The sequence below is a fragment of the Sinohyriopsis cumingii genome, chromosome 10 (assembly GCF_028554795.1).
Source record: "Sinohyriopsis cumingii isolate HCF-2022 chromosome 10, ASM2855479v2, whole genome shotgun sequence".
NCBI classification, from domain to species: domain Eukaryota; kingdom Metazoa; phylum Mollusca; class Bivalvia; order Unionida; family Unionidae; genus Sinohyriopsis; species Sinohyriopsis cumingii.
The window spans coordinates 110,189,001-110,209,848 of NC_142970.1; the positions used below are offsets into that span (position 1 = coordinate 110,189,001).

Below are 20,848 nucleotides of genomic sequence, written 5' to 3' on the forward strand. Positions count from 1 at the left end.
TAACAACACTAGATACATCTGCCCTGATTTTAAAACAGGAACAGTAAAAATATGAATGATTTGCATTTATATACCCCTGCAGCTCCGTCACTATATTTTCCTACTTGACCTGTTGCAATACCTCACGTGACATATTTTAATATACATCCCTCTGTGACATATGTTGCCATACTCATTCATCCAAACAGAATATTATCTCAAATCGTAAACATGTTCTTTTTTGTAATAGAACCCTTGAGGTCATAATCTAGAACTCAAACCCACATAAACAACCATTTGCAATCTATAGTCATCGCTCAAACATTAAAGACAATACATACTTATCCCATATGATGTAGTGACTTACACTAAAAATAGCATCATTGTGCTTATGGTGGAATGAATATAGAATTGTAATTTTGAACATTTTCTTGAAACATTTTTTTGTTGAAAATTAATATTTCTTGCTCTCTGTAGCAACAAAGGTTTTGTTGTTGTAGGCAATCTTGTATACTCATTTCTTTCAAAACTCTATCCTCATTAGAAAGGAAAACAATAATCCATACAATTCATTGTTTTGGGATGGGAAAATGGGCAAAGCCCAATTCTTGCCTAAAAATTTGTCTCTCAGAAGGGATTTCTCTATCCCAAAACAATGCATGTATTGGATTATTTAATCTTAAATTTTATTCAACTCTAGATAGTTCCATATTGCCCTGAGGGTAGATAAAGTTGTGTGCACATTGATATCTGTTACAACCCCAAACCCAGATAGTTATTTGAAGAGCTACGATAGTGTAATAAATAATGTCAACAGCCACTTCTAACCCAGATAGCTTTTGTAAAGATTTTTGGTTTGGGGTTTTACAGCATATTAACACAAGTTATTTAGTGCTAAGGCAATTGGAGTAAAGTGCCTTGCCCAAGGACACATCACAGTAACTGACCCTGTCTGGTCCTATGGCCTTTGAAGAGATAAACTGCTGTAAGAAATGATGTCAGTTACAGTACATAACACTGATGTTGCATTCACTTAACATTAAGTTGGAATTTTTGTCCTTCATGATTGACCTTTTTCCTTGTATGAGAAATTGGTTATTGAAAACATCGATTGTGGTTGGTTAGAAAGCTTACAGTTCCAGATAGACCTGGAAAATCCAGTACTCTGAATCTTTGATTTGTTCCAGGAACTCAGTCATTGCCCCAGGCAAAAATCTTATGCCTTCAGGTTGGATTTGCCTATCTGCCCATACACTTACAAAGATCAGAAAATCCAATGCTCTGAATCTTTGAATTGTTCCAGTCATCGTCCCAGGCAAAAATCTTATCCCCTCAGCTTGGATTTGCCTATCTTGCCCATACACTTACTTACAAAGTTTTTCTTCATCTAGATTACCAATGGGAAACGGGGCACCGAGTGGCTGAGTGGTCTAAAGTGCTCTCCATTACGGATCACTGCCATCTCACCTCTGTCTGCGTGGGTTCAAGTCTCGGATTCAGCCAGTGTGGGTATGTGAGAAAGCTTGCCAGTAGCTTCTCGTGGGTTGGTGGTTCTTTCCGGGGGTTTACCCGGGTTCTTCCTCCACCATTAATACTGGCCGCCAAGTATAGCCTATCATGTGCTGAAAAATGGCGTTAAACCCTACAGCAACAACAACCAATGGGAAACATACTAGGTTGAGATGTATAGGAGTTTGGACGAGTGGATTTGGATTACACCAAATTTGTGTCTATGGGAGGTAAATTTACAGTACAGTTACCATTGAACTGTAACAGCACATAACCCATAGTGTCATTTTTAATTCAAAATATATTACTAGGGTTTTAAAAATATTGAAGATTGTATGTTTTTAGTTCTACTGGTCATACACCAAAGTGCCAAGTTAAAGAATAAAGTTGTAAACCAGTAAGAAATAAAGCCATTGACACATGTTTAGCTTCTTTTAAAATGGCAGTTAGAAAATAAATGTAATTTTCAAAATCTTTATGGTATTGGACAGTTACTTTGGTAAAGATATGAATTGGATATATTTTGTTTCAATGAAAGAACAGTTTTTCTTCTTGTACATTTAGCATTTACTTGTTCACAAAAACATAGTCATTGTTGCTGAAATAACATACCACTCTCATGTGTGTATTGACTAATAATTAGACTATAATAGTACAGTAACTTATAAGATCATGTTTTCCAGCCAGTTCTATACATTTGTAAATTATTATTTAGACAAAAGAATAAAATCTGCTTTTGTTCCCCTTTGTATCTGGTTTGAGAAGTTATCATTTCTTAAAGTGCTTAATTTCTAACAGAGATATTTTGTAATTAATTGGTTCTGCTTGGCTTGTGGAAATGTGACACAATCACCTGTTAGATAACTTTAATTGATATTTGTTTTATTAGCAGTATCATATTTGAGAAGATTTGACACTGTTTTTTCATATATAAACCAACTCGGGGACCCCGAGTGGCAGAGTGGTCTAAAGCGCTCTCTGTTATGGATCACTGCCATCTCACCTCTGTCTGCATGGGTTTGAGTCTAGGATTCTGCCAATGTGGGTATGTGAGTAAGCTTGCCAGTAGCTTCTTGTGGGTCGGTAGTTTTTCCCGGGGTTTTCCCGGGTTCTTCCTCCACCATTAATAATGGCCGCCATGCATAGCCTATCGCTGAAAAGTGGCGTTAAACCCCACAACAACATCAGTAAACCAACTCAGAAGTCACACTCTTATGGTTCTGAATTTGGCATTGCTTGTGTACTTCGGAGAGATTTACCTAGAAAACGTTGATCTCTGGGTGATAGGGTACATAAGGTTGTAGGAATATTCATCTCCTTCCTGACTACCTGATGGCCCAAGAGCATCAGCAGACAGAAGAAGACATCAGCAGAACATCAGACAGTATGAAAACACGATCCGGAAGACTTTTCATGCAGTTTCAGTCGGTATATGTTAAGAGTTTGAATGGATGTGGTAATAATCATCATCTAACAATAGTATTCGTTGTCAGTCAGTAGGTATTAGCATATGGTAGGAACTTGACAGGTAGTGGTTGATTAATTCATAAAAGTGGGGTTTGTTTAAAAGAGATTGTGTTACACCTGGTTTAGTGACAGAGTGCCTTTTTGTTTGTTACATTGCTTGGATCACTTTCTATGAGTTACAATGTATCCTTTATTTTGAGTATCACAGAGAAATGGAGATTTATCTGTTTCATTTCATGATTCAGATCTTTTATTTCTTAACAGTATCAACAGTGGCAATACCTAACCCCCCTCCTCCTCCTCCCATATCCATGTTAGGGCCTCCACCAAGGGTTACCATGTCAGCAGCGGTTCCCATAATGACACAGCCATCACAATTCATTGGATCAGGGATGATCTATGCTGCGCCTCCTACAGCAGCTTTCCCCATTTCCTCAACGCATCTGATCCAGGCAGGCCCAATGCCTGTACCTCAGTTTCCATCACCGCCAACAGTACCGCCCCCACCTACCCAAGCGATACCTTCACCAATGGTGAGTATTTGAAGCTAAAAAAGAGCTAGAGAGATAAAGCAGGCATCAGTATTATGGATAATGTTTGTACAGTATATAATCACATATAATAAATAAAATACACCCTGATCTGCCATCCCATAATGCATCAGCAAATTATTTATTCAACTTATTACTTCTAACAAACTGCATGTGCATTATGCAATGGCAGATCTGGGTCTGTGCAGTTTGCAGTTGGACTTGTACAGAGTTATATACAGTAACTTTATCATTGTTTATTTGCACATTTTCTTATTTTTGATAGTTATACTTATTTTTATTTTATTCAAAACCATATGCCTTATCAAGAAATCTAGAAAAAGTATCTAATAAACTCCTTAAACTGTACATAAAATATTTTAATAAAATGCATAACACCATCAACTATTGCTGTTTTTTAGCAAATAGATGAAAGGAGTAAATAATATCTATCACAAGTTTTTCAGAGACATTTAACTTTCCTGTTGAACGATTAAAAGAACTCCTGTATCATTTAGGCATTGTAACCATACCTGTCACAACTTTCCTGTTGAACGATTAAAAGAACTCCTGTATCATTTAGGCATTGTAACCATACCTGTCACAACTTTCCTGTTGAATGATTAAAAGAACTGTATCATTTAGGCATTGTAACCCTACCTGTCACAACTTTCCTGTTGAATGATTAAAAGAACTCCTGTATCATTTAGGCATTGTAACCATACCTGTCACAAATTTCCTGTTGAATGATTAAAAGAACTCCTGTATCATTTAGGCATTGTAACCATACCTGTCACAACTTTCCTGTTGAATGATTAAAAGAACTCCTGTATCATTTAGGCATTGTAACCATACCTGTCACAACTTTCCTGTTGAATGATTAAAAGAACTCCTGTATCATTTAGGTATTGTAACCATACCTGTCACAACTTTCCTGTTGAATGATTAAAAGAACTCCTGTATCATTTAGGCATTGTTACCATACCTGTCACAACTTTCCTGTTGAATGATTAAAAGAACTCCTGTATCATTTAGGCATTGTAACCATACCTGTCACAACTTTCCTGTTGAATGATTAAAAGAACTCCTGTATCATTTAGGCATTGTAACCATACCTGTCACAACTTTCCTGTTGAATGATTAAAAGAACTCCTGTATCATTTAGGCATTGTAACCATACCTGTCACAACTTTCCTGTTGAATGATTAAAAGAACTCCTGTATCATTTAGGCATTGTAACCATACCTGTCACAACTTTCCTGTTGAATGATTAAAAGAACTCCTGTATCATTTAGGCATTGTAACCATACCTGTCACAACTTTCCTGTTGAATGATTAAAAGAACTCCTGTATCATTTAGGCATTGTAACCATACCTGTCACAAATTTCCTGTTGAATGATTAAAAGAACTCCTGTATCATTTAGGCATTGTAACCATACCTGTCACAACTTTCCTAGGTTTTTGCATGAGCACATGATATTTTCATCAAAATAATACTCTAGTGACATCCTGTTTTTATTTTTTCGTAGTCACAGCCCCAGGAGGTGTTCCGATCCCGTGGAGGAATCACTTACTACTCACCAGAACTACAATTTCACCTGCAGACACACCACAAGTCTCCATTGAAAAGACCAAATGCTGCAATACCCATTATAAATCCACAGGTAACAACATATAAATTAGTCAATATTTAACCAGGGTCTGTAGCGAACCTTGAAAACCTTTAAAAGTCTTGAAAAATGAATTTGTCCCTCAAGGCCTTGAAAACACCTTGAATATTCAAAATATTGTCTTGATACCTTGAAAATTCTTGATTTTCTTGAAACTGAAAGGAATTAATAAATTGTTTTCGTTTTACAAATTTAAATATAAAGGAAAAGGAAATTTAAAAAAAAAAAAAAAAAAACTATCTCTTGCTATGTTTGTGCTGGAATGGAAATTTCAACATCTGGCCACTGCACAGAAAGTAATTGCAATGAACACAATAAATCTAAAAATATAGAATACAGCTAAGCTGAGAGAAATATTAACATAATATGAAATAGTTTAAAATGTTTTTATATAAGTGATAAATAAAACAAATATCTTTGTTACTTTTTATTTGTTTTATGGGGGTGGGTGAAGAAGAAAGCAGGTATGAAAAAAGACATTGAGACAATGACAGCTGTTGCTGATGTCTGTGCATTGAAATCAGAGATTCATTGGAAAACGTTCTTTAGCATGACATCAGTTAGTTTGAGGAAAAGTGTTAAGGACAAAATTGCTGAACTTGAGGCTCCTGAAAAACAGATTGATGGCAAGCTACAAGAACTGAAACATTCACTCTAAAATATTTTGGACTTTGTAACTAGTGTAGCATAGACAGAGTAAAGTGAGCATTGTTCAGTGACTGTACATTATTCTAATGACCAGATGTAGGATGTTTAGTAATGGGAATGATATCAATGATCATACTCTTGACTTCATGTTGATTTTTATTATAAATTTGCAAGAAATGTTCCTCGTAAGAAGTAATAGTAAGTATTAAGTTGTGTTTACATAAAGTTTCATTGATGTATCCTTTAAAATTAATGTAAGAATGCACCTTGAAAAGCATGATTCTAAACCTTAGAAAACCTTGAAAAACCCTGAATATTTTGAAAGAAATATGCTACTAACCCTGTTTAATTTATTAATTTATATTTGGTTACCTGGATGTTAAATATAATTTTATCAACATGTAATTTGTTTGTCTTAATGAAGTATGCTACTCTAAACATATTCTTTCACAGAGTTAGAGAACACCCTTAGAAAATTGCTTAAAAATGTCAGTATTTTAAGCAGCTAATTTAATTTTAGCTCTCTATCTACCTAAGTGACAAGTAATCATTACTTAACATATTTGCCAACCTATAAGTCAGTATTTTATTTACCGGAAAATCTTGGCTTCATCTTATACCCAGATTGGCTTATGTATGGATTATGTCATTCAAATCACTTTATTGTGCGTCAGGTGTAAACATTATGATTATTTTGGGGAGGAGATTTTATAATAAAAAATGTAAAACCTGATATGGAGAAAGGTTAAAAATATTTATGCAGTCAAAAGTATTAAATTCATGTACAACAGATGTAACTGCACTAAATGCAGCATTCACTAGTAATATAGTTGTTTAAATTTTGATTACATGTATGTGTATTAAAATTGGCAGGTTAGAAAATGAATATCGATGACAAAAACATATTCTATCATATTTGTCTTCTTGGATGTCCTATTATTACTTATACCGATTCTGTTATTACTTATACCGATTCTGTTATTACTTATACTGATCCTAATATTACTTATACCATTTCTATTATTATTTATACCAATTGTATTATTGCTTATACCTCTGTCAGCATGGTTTTGAGTCTCGGCCAATTTGGGTATGTGAGAAATCTTGCCAGTAGCTTCTTGTGGGTTAGTGGTTCTTTCCGGGGTGTTCCTGGGTTCTTCCTCCACCATTTGTACTGGCCGCCATGTATAGCTTATCTTGTGCTGAAAAAATGGCTTTAAACCCTACAACAACAACATTACTTATACCAATCCTATTATTACTTATACCAAAACTATTATTACTTATGCCCATCCTATTATTACTTATACCAATCCTATTATTACTTATACCCATCCTATTATTACTTATACCAATCCTATTATTACTTACGCCCATCCTATTATTACTTATGCCCATCCTATTATTACTTGTACCCATCTTATTATTACTTACGCCCATCCTATTATTACTTATGCCCATCCTATTATTACTTATACCCATCCTATTATTACTTAATGCCCATCCTATTATTACTTATGCCAATCCTATTATTACTTATACCAATCCTATTATTACTTATGCCCATCCTATTATTACTTATGCCCATCCTATTATTACTTATGCCAATCCTATTATTACTTATGCCCATCCTATTATTACTTATGCCCATCCTATTATTACTTATCCCAATCCTGTTATTACTTATGCCCATCCTATTATTACTTATACCCATCCTATTATTACTTATGCCCATCCTATTATTACTTATGCCAATCCTATTATTACTTATGCCCATCCTATTATTACTTATGCCCATCCTATTATTACTTATACCAATCCTGTTATTACTTATGCCCATCCTATTATTACTTATACCCATCCTATTATTACTTACACCAATCCTATTATTACTTACACCAATCCTATTATTACTTAATGCCAATCCTATTATTACTTATGCCCATCCTATTATTACTTATACCAGTCCTATTATTACTTATACCCATCATATTATTACTTATGCCCATCCTATTATTACTTATGCCCATCCTATTATTACTTAATGCCCATCCTATTATTACTTATACCAATCCTATTATTACTTATACCCATCCTATTATTACTTATACCCATCCTATTATTACTTATGCCCATCCTATTATTACTTACACCAATCCTATTATTACTTAATGCCAATCCTATTATTACTTATGCCCATCCTATTATTACTTATACCAATCCTATTATTACTTATACTCATCATATTATTACTTATGCCCATCCTATTATTACTTATGCCCATCCTATTATTACTTAATGCCAATCCTATTATTACTTATGTCCATCCTATTATTACTTATGCCCATCCTATTATTACTTAATGCCAATCCTATTATTACTTATACCAGTCCTATTATTACTTATGCCCATCCTATTATTACTTATGCCCATCCTATTATTACTTAATGCCAATCCTATTATTACTTATACCAATCCTGTTATTACTTATGCCCATCCTATTATTACTTATGCCCATCCTATTATTACTTAATGCCAATCCTATTATTACTTATACCAGTCCTATTATTACTTATGCCCATCCTATTGTTACTTATGCCCATCCTATTATTACTTAATGCCAATCATATTATTACTTACACCATTTATATTATTACCAATTATTAATTCTAGGATGTGCAAAAAGATAAAACAGAGAAGTCAGGAAAAATGGAACCCACATTTATGACAGTTCAAGAGTTGGAGGCAAAGATAGATGCACACATCAATGAAGAAGAGCCAGATTTACCTTATTTACAAGAAAATTACCAGGACACACTAAAATCATCATCAGTACAAGATGTTTCCCTGGATAAATCAAAGTTGCTTTCAGCACAAGAGATCTACAAAGAAAGGGATGTAACTCTCAGATACTCTGCATCTGAGAATGGTGAAAAACCTTTTAATAATATTGACAAAAATCTAATGGCAGGTAGTGCCGAGTCAGACCCTTCATTAGATAAGACTGGTGATAAACAAATAACATCACAAGAAATTGTAGAAGTGGCTACTTGATAGATGTGTACATTGTTATTGTCTGTATTGAATAACTTGTACAGTGTACTTTGAAAAGTACATGTGTACTTGTGTATCATGATTTTTACATATTTGATGTCCACACAAAGAAATGTTAAAATTGCTTTTGTCTTTTGTCAGGTCATATATATATATATATACATACTCTCATGAAATTAGCAGATCTTACTATGCAATAAATTAATTGCACTTACCTTAATTCATTATGTCTGATGCATAGACTTTCTCAAGCTTACCTTAATTCTTAATGTCTGTGTAGTACACTGTTTCTGACTTGCCTTAATTCTTCAAATCTGATATAATATACTTTCTGGCTTACCTTAATTCTTAATATATGATGTATAGACTTTTTCTATGTACCTTATGCCATGTGTCTGATACACAAACTTTCTTGTTTGGATTGGCTTCAGTGTTGAAATTTACATTATACAAATGAAACATTAATGTATTGGGGACATCTGAATAAGATAATTCATGCTGGTTTTTGTTTATGTGCTTAATTGTTGTTTATTTTGCTTTTATTATGTAAAAATGCCAATATATACTTCTAACACTTACTCTTAATAAGAATTCTTGTCCCTATTTTTTGCTAGGTGTATTAATCATCCATTTTCAGTACTCTCAAAATCCTTTGAGCACAAAATTCCAATTTAAGTGCAAAGTCTGAAAACTTGCATGTTTTCTAACTTCTATTACACTCAACTTAAACCATGGAACTTTAAGGATATTTTTTTACCTTGGTTCCTATATTACTTAGGTAATTTTCGTTTATTTGGGCATACTCTAGTATCATGTATGATTTCGGGGATTTAAACTTGAGCTTCTGTTTCATGCTTAAAAAGTTTTTAGAATACAAAGTCTTCATAACTAAAAATGTTAATTTGATTTAATCTGTTCATTAGCTGAAGTCGCATCCTGTTGTAGCTCCAAAGAATTCATTACTCTTTTTCTCTACGACTTTTCATCAAGACCTGGAGACCAGTGAAAAATGGCACATGTATTCAGTAGAAAGCAGTATTAATACCTAAACAAAAAGTATTATTCAGTTTTGTCTGTTTGCTTGGTTTTGCGAAAACAGACAGGTGTGATTAAGCTGGTTTCTGGAAGGCCATTTTCCTTAAAATTCTGCTCATTCTTTTCAAAAATATCCCACAGCTATTCCGAATTTGTTATGTGTCCCAGATACAGCTTAACAAAAGTACAGTTGACTTTTTGATAAATTGCAAATGAAAATTGGACCTCGTTAAAGAGGTAGGAAAGGAAAGGAAATTGTATCATTTAGTAACATCTTAAAGGAACCTGAACATTCAATCCACATGCAGTATGACTTATAGTATCAATTTTTGAATGTGTTATATTACCGTGTTATGAATTTAAGAATGCAGTTTGTGGGTGTAACTTCTGGTTGTAAAAAGCTTGAATATTTGCCCTAAGAAAATACAGTGTTACCTCTAATGACTCCAGTTGTGTGAATTGTATCAAGACTTAGCATTGAAAACTGAATGTTTGGATTTTAACAGTACTTTGCTTGGCTGCATCATATCAAGGACACTGCCTTTCTGATGGACACATTAATTTGAGTCAGCCAACCCCTGGCTGGCTGGGCAGGTGCCAAATCCATGACCTTTGGGCAATAAACTAAACTTTTTTTGTGCACAAAAATATTTGCTCTCCAACTATGAATTCATATAGTAATAGCAGCTTAACCTGAATCTTGCTTAAATTGTGAAAAGTTCAGGATTGCCTTATGAATTTTTTTCATGGATCAGATGTAAATCATGACTTTAAGTATATTTAAGAAAGATTAGAAACGTAAGTGCGTTGTAGAATGCTACATGATATATATTATGAGGAGAAGTTTTGTTTAAAGGAATCAATTAAAACCAGGTTTATCACAAGACATGATTCATGTTCTAAAAGTTTGAAGTAACCTGGAAGACTGAATAGTATAGTTCACTTATCTTCTTTTGAAGTTATTTTTTCTTTCGCTATCAGCAAGTATTGTACATTTTTTATTTCTTGACATATATGTCATCGGTTTATTTCTGTTGGTATAAATTGTATAGTTTACACACATGTGATTGTACTGTAGGAGCTATACTCCTTTGAATAGAGAAGTTAAAGTATTGTTATTTGGCCAGAAAATACCCGTATAGGAGCCTGATACAAGAAATACTGTCATCATTCTTTATTCTACAAGTGTGAGAGTATAAAGAATTTGAGAAGTTAATTTGTCGTATCTAACATGGAAGTAAAGGTGAATTTACATGCCATTGTAGTCACTGCAACATTACTATTTTTGCAAGGTAACAAAAAGATATTTTGCAGTTCAGGTCTGTGAAAATGTTTTTCAGAGATCATTAAATCTTTTTAAATTTTGTCCTTTACTGGCTGGGAAAACTATGCGAATGTAAACAGTGCTACAGTTAAAATTTGTTTATTGTATGTACAAGCTTTATAAGTCTAGTCAAAATGCAAACTGCACAAACCCAGATCTATCAGGATTAAGCGACTGCAAATCAGGGTCTATGCTTTTGTAGTTGGATTCTTCCTACAGGTGAGTATATATGGTAATTGGAACCCTGTGTATGTCCCAGAAGGTACATTTAAATATAATACAGGCCCATATATATGAACCTTGGATATATTTTCTACCCCACCAAATTAAGATTAATACTGTCATGTTTATTGGTGCTGGATAACACAATGAGTTGAGTCATAACTTCTCAGCAGGATTGACACTTTCTTGAGTTTCTCTGCACAAGTGATGAACCCAAGGGTGGACATTTATGAGATATATATATATATATATATATATATATATATATATATATATATATATATATATATATATATATATATATATATTAAATGTTTTACTGCTATTCTTGGATAAGTTATTATTTCTTAAATGGTTCATTTAAACAATAAAAGGACAAAGTATCCACGGAAAAGATTTTGATCTTAATTGAGAGTGAGGTTTCCACTAAAGAATTTAAAATAAGCTTGGGTAATTTGGTTCTTACACAGATAGATACTAAAAATAATGCAGCAGGCTCATGCCATCATGTACATGTAGATGCTATAAAAGTAAGTCAGGATAGTGATGCATTTATAAAAATTATATTTTGAGGTTATCCCAAGAAAGTCTCAATAATACTCTTTAAAACCCTAAATATACAGTTAGGGGATGTGAGAGAAATGAGATGCTGCTTTTGTTTGTAGGTTAACAGCCATTCCAAAAATTGTAGGCATGAATGAAGGTTAGAAGGAACTTAAATTAAAATTTGGTGGTGGGTGTAAATGAGAGAGTTCTATGTATTTTGTTTAAAAGTCACGTTGCAATTTGATGGATAGTGGTGTTTGAGAAAAATCTGCATCCCAGCCCAATGTTTGTTTCTCAAACAGGCCTTTACCGATTCATGATTATATTTTCCACATAAAATCATATATGTACTTTTATACCGTGATGAAATCGGAAAGCTCCACATTTTAAGCTTGTTTGAAGTGGGTTTTAGTTATGTCTGCACAAAAGTGGTTTGAAAATAGTGATATGTTTTCCTCAATTTTGATTTTATTAAATTTTTACAGTAGCAGTTTGAAAATGATGTTATAAACTTAAACATTAAAAGAAAATAAAGATGTTATACCCAGTTGTTATTTTGAGTTTAACTATAAATGGGATCAAAAGCAAATACACTCTTTTTAAAGTTGGTGAGGGTCATAGTCTTGCTTATAAGTCAAGTCCAACTTCAAACAGCATAGACCCAGATCTATCATCAAATGATACACCAGCATATCAGGATCAGTGTTGTTTGTTCTGCTGAGACCCACATCTGCTGGCACATTATGTAGTGGCAGGTCTGGGTCTGTGGCATTTGTAGTTGGACAACGATAATGATGCTTGTGCATTTATTTTTACATTTGACTGTGTAATGTCTCACAGTACAATAGTAAAGTGTAGATATTTATGCTGATCCAGCTGATTATGCAGCATACAAAATACCATGATCTCCAAAAAGAAATGGCTCAAAGATAAATAGTTGGGCTCATCACTTAAACAACAGCCGATTGATTGTCATCATTGCAAATTTTTCATCATATATTCTTGTACATTTGTATTTCTTACAAATACTAAAATATGTAATTGAGGAAGTTTTTGGTATATATACTTATAATCCAGATGTTGTAATATTGTTTTTCACTAAAAAGGACATTTGCCTTTCACAAACATGATTATTTCTGTTTGATGTATAATAGATTGGGAAACCAATGAATGCATGCCATCCAGTGGCATGAAAAGGGACAAAAAATACAGTGGCACTCAAGAAGATCCTAATATTTTAGTGTTGAAAAGTGGCACCCAATGTGAAAACATTTCTGACCTTTAAATATTCTACTGTCAAGTTACCATAAAATATTTTTGCATGCAATGTATCATATGTTTTCCAGTATTTATTAAACACACATGAGAAGCTTTGTTTCAATAAATATCTCTTAGACACCTTAACATCTGCAAGTACATGGTTATAATTTTCATTTCTTCAAGATTATTCATCAGTATTTAGTTTGACTCATTAGGGCCCCACATTGAGAGGTAATAGTAGTTAACTTTTCTGTCCATGTGTCTATCCATCCATTGACACGTCTTGTAACCAACATAACATTGCATCTCTTACACATGGATGAGATTTGAACTGCCTGTTACATATAGATATGCCGCTGAGAGTGTTTTGTCGTTTCAGTTTCCATTTTGACAAAGCTATTGTCCTTTATCCATCAGTATTTTATATCCACTGCACCATACTCTTGTATATCTTTGGAACTGTTGAATATATTCTGATCCATATTGGCGTATGTTGTCTTTTTGCCATGGTGTGCTTGTTGTGGGTTTTGTCTTGTGAATTCCATTGTGGGTATAGTTATGGCATTTGACAGCTAACTTTATATCTGCATATGTAATATTGCTTGTAACCAGATTAGCTGGGTGCCAAGTAAATTTCCAGTATCATGGCATGTTGATTTTGACTGGCATAGCACAAGAACCATTCAGTATATTTAGATCTGATTTGTTATTAACATTGTCTCTTGGACGTACATATGCTTTGTGTGGGTTTAATCTTGTTAATAAAAGATATGGGTCCCCTGATTTCTCATCATCCAGACCTGATTTCCCATCCTTCTAACTTTGCTTTCCATGCCATAAATGTACTAAAGGATTAGCTACAAAGTTGGGGCAAGATATTGTATTACACCTAACACTGGTGTCGACATCTACAGATAAAATCAAATACATATACCATCACTAAATGGCAACTATTCTTTCATCATATGATGTGGGCAAGAGTTTGGAGTGGGTTTCATAGCACCTGCTCCTAGGGATAAAGTCTGATAGCATACATACACATACATGAGTATTACATTCTTGGTTCAGATTTTTATGCACACAGGATGACTACTCTTATACCTGGAATCATGAAATTGGGAGAGGGTATGCAAATTGATTAGAGCCACACCAATATCACAAAGTAGGCCAGTGTGACATATTTCATGCGTAACTATCTTTAGTTACATTTTGTGCTCTAAGTTTATTTCTTAAGTGAAAGAGCTAGATGATTATACGCATCTCTGCTATTATCATACACTTACACAAAAGACAGCCACTGTGACCTACATTTCACATTTTACTGGCTTAGGTGAAGGTTTTGCATTTTTGCACCGTGTGTATGTATATATCTATATATATATATATATATATATATATATATATATATATATATATATAATTACTGAACTAGATGATTGAATACATCTCCCTTGCAGAATACACATACCAAAATTAGGTCACTGTGTCTTTCGTATTTTACTGGCATAGGTTTTAGCATGCTATGTACATACTGTTCTATACAGAATCCAGAAACTTGGGGATATGTTGGTCCCCCTTTTATATAGCCACCCCTTCTGCAGTAAGTATGTGGCCTTAAAGGAGGGACGACATTGTGAGTGGAGTCACATATGAATTGAAATTACATATGAAGTCAGAGTGTCACAACTGTTTTGGAAGCATTGTATATTTCATTAAAAAAAATATGTGTTGTAGAATTGATATGATACAAAATGTTACTAATGTAATTTCAAAAAGAATAGTGGGTATGTGAGAAAGCTTGCCAGTAGCTTCTCGTGGGACAGTGGTTCTTCCTGGGATTTTCCTGGGTTCTTCTTCCACCATTAATACTGGCCGCCATGCTTAGCCTATCGTTTGCTGAAAAATGGTGTTAAACCCCACAACAACAACAAAAATCAAAAAGAATATTATGAATGATCATCAGTATATAATTCTGATTGTCTTAAAAAAAATACCTTTTCTAAGTCACTTGACCAGAAAGTGGAATGTTCTTGGCATACACAGTTCAAAACCATTCAAAGGCATTATTGTTTAAATCGGGGTATAAACATCACCTGATTAACAATCTTTCTATCTTCATCCATACTATTTCTCCATTTCTACAGAATATTTTCCTTGTTTTTCATGATATTTTTTTTTGAGTCTTTATGACATCAAGTTTTCGTCAAGGAAACTCAAAATCTCCCTCTTTCTATACAGTTGAATTACATTAACTTTTTCTTTTCAAGTCATAAGATTTCTTTTCCTGGTTATGTTGAACTTTTTACAGTACCTTGTTCCATGTTGCCAATTTTATCACTGTTAAAACAGTTTTTAGCATTTAAATGATATGCTCTGAGTTTATAAAGGAAGTGATCTTAAGATGTGTTTAATTTCACTGAGCATAGTATTTGATGCTGTTGAGCTTACATCTTTTTTTTTATGAGGTAGAAAAGTAAAATATTTACGTTATGCAGATTTATGCTGAATAAAATGGCACATCATGGTTGTTAGCTTTTGTAATCTTGATTGTTCTTTTCTGTAATAGTAGCCATTAATTATTCAGATGAAAAACTTGACTGCTCAAAATGAGAAACGCAATCACACCATTTTAATGCCAACTTACGGTAATCAGTAAGCTGCATCTTGGATGTTATCACACAGCATTAATAATAGCTAGTAATTATCAGTGACAAAAGCTGATATCTGATGATCACACAGCAGTAATAATAGCTAGTAATTATCAGTGACAAAAGCTGATATCTGAGGATCACACAGCAGTAATAATAGCTAGTAATTATCAGTGACAAAAGCTGAGGATCACACAGCAGCAAGGATGATGTTACTTTCCTCATGGTATGGATGAAAGTTTTGCTCTTTATCAGCATGTTGGAAAAATGTGGCCACTCATGAGAGTTAAGTTTGACATTTTTTGCAGCAATATCCTGGCTGATGGTCACCGTAGTCATCTTATAGAGGTGGCTGTCATTGAGTGGTACCTTTGAACACAAAATCTTCAGTGTTAGGGCCTTCTGGCTGTAAACAGCAGGTAGCCACTGGTCAGGGTTGCTGTTTAAGATGTTTTTACCACTGTACGTCTTGATGAGTTATGCACCCACATTTTAGTAGTCGGACATTATGGTCCATACTTGACACTTCAATTTGGTTAAATTTTGTGTTTGATCTTCATTTTCAGCCACTGTGCATGCTAGAATAAGGACATTGTAGATGATGCTTATATAACTACAACACTCTTACAACAAAAGGGACTCATCTTGACATGTATTTCATCTTCAACTGGCTTTAGATAAGTTTGGATTTTGTTCATGACCACAAACGTTTTTGGCATATTGATAAGTTCTACAGCCTTGAAAATTACAAAATTGAGAAAAGTGAATGGTAAATGGAAAGAAAAGCTTTTTGCTTCAAGTTGAATCCATTCAGACGACTAGAAAATCAGTGCAGAGTTTGTAATATAAATTTTTTTATTGCCAGAATCAAGCTGAACTTACTGATAGAATCAGGATGATAAACATGTACAATAATTCTTGTGCCAATAGTATTATGCATATTTTTATATGCATCGATTCATAGTGAAAATGTAAAGATAAATAATTTTTAATAGTCAGTTGGAAGATTAAGAAAGCCTTCCAATAGGAATGTAAATATGTAGTACAAAATAAAAAGTAAACATGAATTTTCTTTGCCAAGTTGGAATAATATAAACTGATGAATGCACCAATTACTTCATAACTTTATCGAACAATCCTCATTATTCACATGTGCCATGTTTGTGTGTCTTGAGGTAGTACCCTAGTTCTAGCTCTATCAACTACGTTCATAATCCTTCACATATATTTCTACAGTCATACCTGATGTAGACTTGCTACTCGTGTTAAAAAATACAGCGGAAAAAAGACTATAAAACCAGATTTTGTCAAGCTGGATATTACCTGTTTCAGACTCGGATTCTATCCAGGTTTTTGACTTTTTGCCCTTAGATCAAAAGCAGACCAGTTCAGACTGCACATAGACTGATGAACCTTTGCAAATGGTAGGATAAGTTTGAGATTTGTAATCAGTAGCGGCCAGGACATGAAAATCATGGATCAATAAAAGAAAAAGAAAACTAAAACAGACAAGTTCAGTTTTCATCATTATGCACATATTGTGGTAAAATTGGCAATCAAAAACATCTATAGTTATCCTAAACATGTCAAAAAGAAAATCTATCAGAAACAGAGTTATTTGGATGCAATCAGATGTAACCTCCAAAACACATTCCTACCCCTATTTCAGTTTGAAAATGAAAATAATATCCTAGCAAGAATGAGTTTATGATAAAATTTTGTCATTTTATACACAATGTATTGACGTTTATGGTTTCAAAACATACTGAAATCCTGTGTACATGTATTTTTGGTAAACATTTTTTTCTTGTACATGTTTATTATTCAGACTTTGTCATATGTTTCTTTAGAATTGGTACTAGATCTGTATTGTGATGTTTATTGTGATTGAGACATGAATATAATGAACAGTTTTGTATTGCGACATCATGATACATATATAGAATTAGTACTAGATCTGTATTGTGATGCTTATTGTAATTGAGGCATATGATCAGTATTGTATGGTGACATCATGATGCACAGCTCTTGTTTTCATGAAATTTCTTAAAGTATTTCATCCTTAGATATAGCATTAACTTTTGTTAAATCAACTATCCTTAAAGTTTCCTTTGAAGTAAAATGAGAATTGTTGTTGGTGAACATGAGGTAAAATGACTGAACTTTGTATGCAAGGTAATATGACTGAATTTTGAATACAAGTACTATTTGAGAAGAGATATCATGAGAATTTATGTGCTTCTAATAGATAATGGAATTTAGTATTTTAATACTAAACATGTTAAAATAAACAGTAATCATTGCTATCTTCATATAATGTGAATTGTTATACTCTCCTTAAAAGGGCCTCAAGGGAGAGTAGTCATTGACTAATGAGTCACCCTCTATAAATAAAGCATTATTATTATTATTATTATTATTACTGATTTTTGAATACAAGGTAATATGACTGAAATTTGAATACAAGGTAACATGACTGAATTTTGAATACAAGGTAACATGACTGAATTTTTTTAATAAATGGTAATATGACTGAAATTTGAATACAAGGTGATATGGCTGAATTTTGAATATGAGGTAATATGACTGAATTTTGAATACAAGGTAACATGACTGAATTTTGAATACAAGGTAACATGACTGAATTTTTTTAATAAATGGCAATATGACTGAAATTTGAATACAAGGTGATATGGCTGAATTTTGAATATGAGGTAACATGACTGAATTTTGAATACAAGGTAACATGACTGAATTTTGAATACAAGGTAACATGACTGAATTTTGAATAGAAGGTAACATGACTGAATTTTGAATACAAGGTAACATGACTGAATTTTGAATACAAGGTAATATGACTGAATTTTGAATACAAGGTAATATGACTGAATTTTGAATACAAGGTAACATGACTGAATTTTTGAATACAAGGTAACATGACTGAATTTTAAATACAAGGTAACATGACTGAATTTTGAATACAAGGTAACATGACTGAATTTTGAATAGAAGGTAACATGACTGAATTTTGAATAGAAGGTAACATGACTGAATTTTGAATACAAGGTAATATGACTGAATTTTGAATACAAGGTAATATGACTGAATTTTGAATACAAGGTAACATGACTGAAGTTTTGAATACAAGGTAACATGACTGAATTTTGAATAGAAGGTAATATGACTGAATTTTTTTAATAAATGGTAATATGACTGAAATTTGATTACAAGGTAATATGGCTGAATTTTGAATATGAGGTAATATGACTGGATTTTGAATACAAGGTAATATAACTAAATTTTGAATACAATGTAACATGACTGAATTTTGAATACAATGTAACACGACTGAATTTTAAATACAAGGTAACATGACTGAATTTTTGAATACAAGGTAACATGACTGAATTTTGAATATGAGGTAATATGACTGAATTTTTTTAATAAATGGTAATATGACTGAAATTTGAATACAAGGTGATATGGCTGAATTTTTGAATATGAGGTAATATGACTGAATTTTGAATACAAGGTAACATGACAGAATTTTTGAATACAAGGTAACATGACTGAATTTTGAATACAAGGTAGTATAACTAAATTTTGAATACAAGGTAATATGACTGAATTTTGAATATGAGGTAATATGACTGAGTTTTTTATTCCTTGGAGCTGTTTTATGTTTGAGAAAAAAGTTCATTGTTACCAGAAGGGTATTAAGAAAAAAAATCACAGTTTGAAGAGGAAAAATTAATTGGTTTTGTAAAACGAGGGCCATACATTTATATCTGGTAACGATGGTGAGCTGACTCAACAGTTGAGATGGCAGTTTTAAATAAATATTCATTACATGTATCCTTCAATAACAGGTCCAAAAGTTGCATGCAGTCAGCCTTAAATTAATTGAATTATTCATGGAATGTATTGGATATTAAAAGTCAAAGCAACAGATGCCTGGTCCAATCATACCTACACAGTAGCAGATTAGAGTAGTTTGGGTATGGTTTGACTGAACAAAAAATTTTGCATTTTTTAATTGAAGAACCAAGAAATTTTGATTGTTTAAGGACAGTTAATTTAACCCACATATCCAAATCAAAATCAGCACACAACTATGATCAGTTTGCTGTAGGGCTTGCATACTTTCAAAGGGAGACAACTGTTGATAATTTACAGCAAAATCCAGGCTGTAGTAATAAAATTTTCAAAATAAGGAAGCTTCGAGTAGAAAGGGAAAATAATAAAAATTTATATATATATATATATATATATATATATATATATATATATATATATATATATATATATATTGGTTTTTTAAGCTACATGTTTTATTGGATTTTTTTCTAGTATTATTTTGATAATGTACATATGTATAGGTGTCGGTTTGTATTCATTTAAGGTATGTTAATTGTAGAAAAACTACATTTTTGTTCCTGTCTTCTCTAGAATTGTGTTAGAGAATCATGCAGAAAATTTTAAAAAAAGCCGAACCTGTCACTCTTGTTAATTTTTATTTTCCTATTCCACTGCTAAATTAATATTATGGTGTTAAAAAGGAACAGTAATAAACGTGAAAGATTTCTACTGAAATATTTTGTCTTGCCTTTGACATTTCTGGTAAAATTTAACCAATAGTAGTCCCTACATATGAGTATATTTGATAAAAAAATATTAACAAATAAAATCTTAGCACTAAGTTGACATAGCTTGCGTTGAATTGTTGCCAGAATATTATATGTGAATCGGGCTTTCTTCAGATTCTTGTCAAACAAAATACTGGATTATGTTTTTACACTCTTGCATGTTATATCTTAGCATATTTGATCTCCTTCTGCAGTACAATTTCAATGTCATTCAAATTGAAGGTTTAATTTAATTCAGAGAGCTAACTTAATAATTTATTATCTTCTCCATCACCACCACCACCAAAAATCCAAAACTAAGTTGGTAGT

The 20,848-nt window shown here is 32.8% G+C and overlaps 1 protein-coding gene across 2 annotated transcripts in view; it reads left to right on the forward strand.

Moving 5' to 3' along the window:
* The window catches only part of LOC149791014 (uncharacterized), a 71,442-nt gene extending 50,965 nt beyond the window's left edge, over positions 1 to 20,477 (forward strand). Inside the window, exons 10-12 of one of the 2 annotated variants that reach the window (XM_089972886.1) lie at positions 3,220 to 3,488; positions 5,016 to 5,150; positions 8,478 to 20,477. In XM_089972886.1, the coding sequence (XP_089829012.1) occupies positions 3,220 to 3,488; positions 5,016 to 5,150; positions 8,478 to 8,858 (785 nt within the window). In that variant the 3' untranslated portion in view covers positions 8,859 to 20,477. The remainder of the gene's footprint in view (positions 1 to 3,219; positions 3,489 to 5,015; positions 5,151 to 8,477) is intronic. The other variant, XM_089972888.1, reaches the window with a different exon arrangement.
* Positions 20,478 to 20,848: the final 371 nt, after the last annotated feature.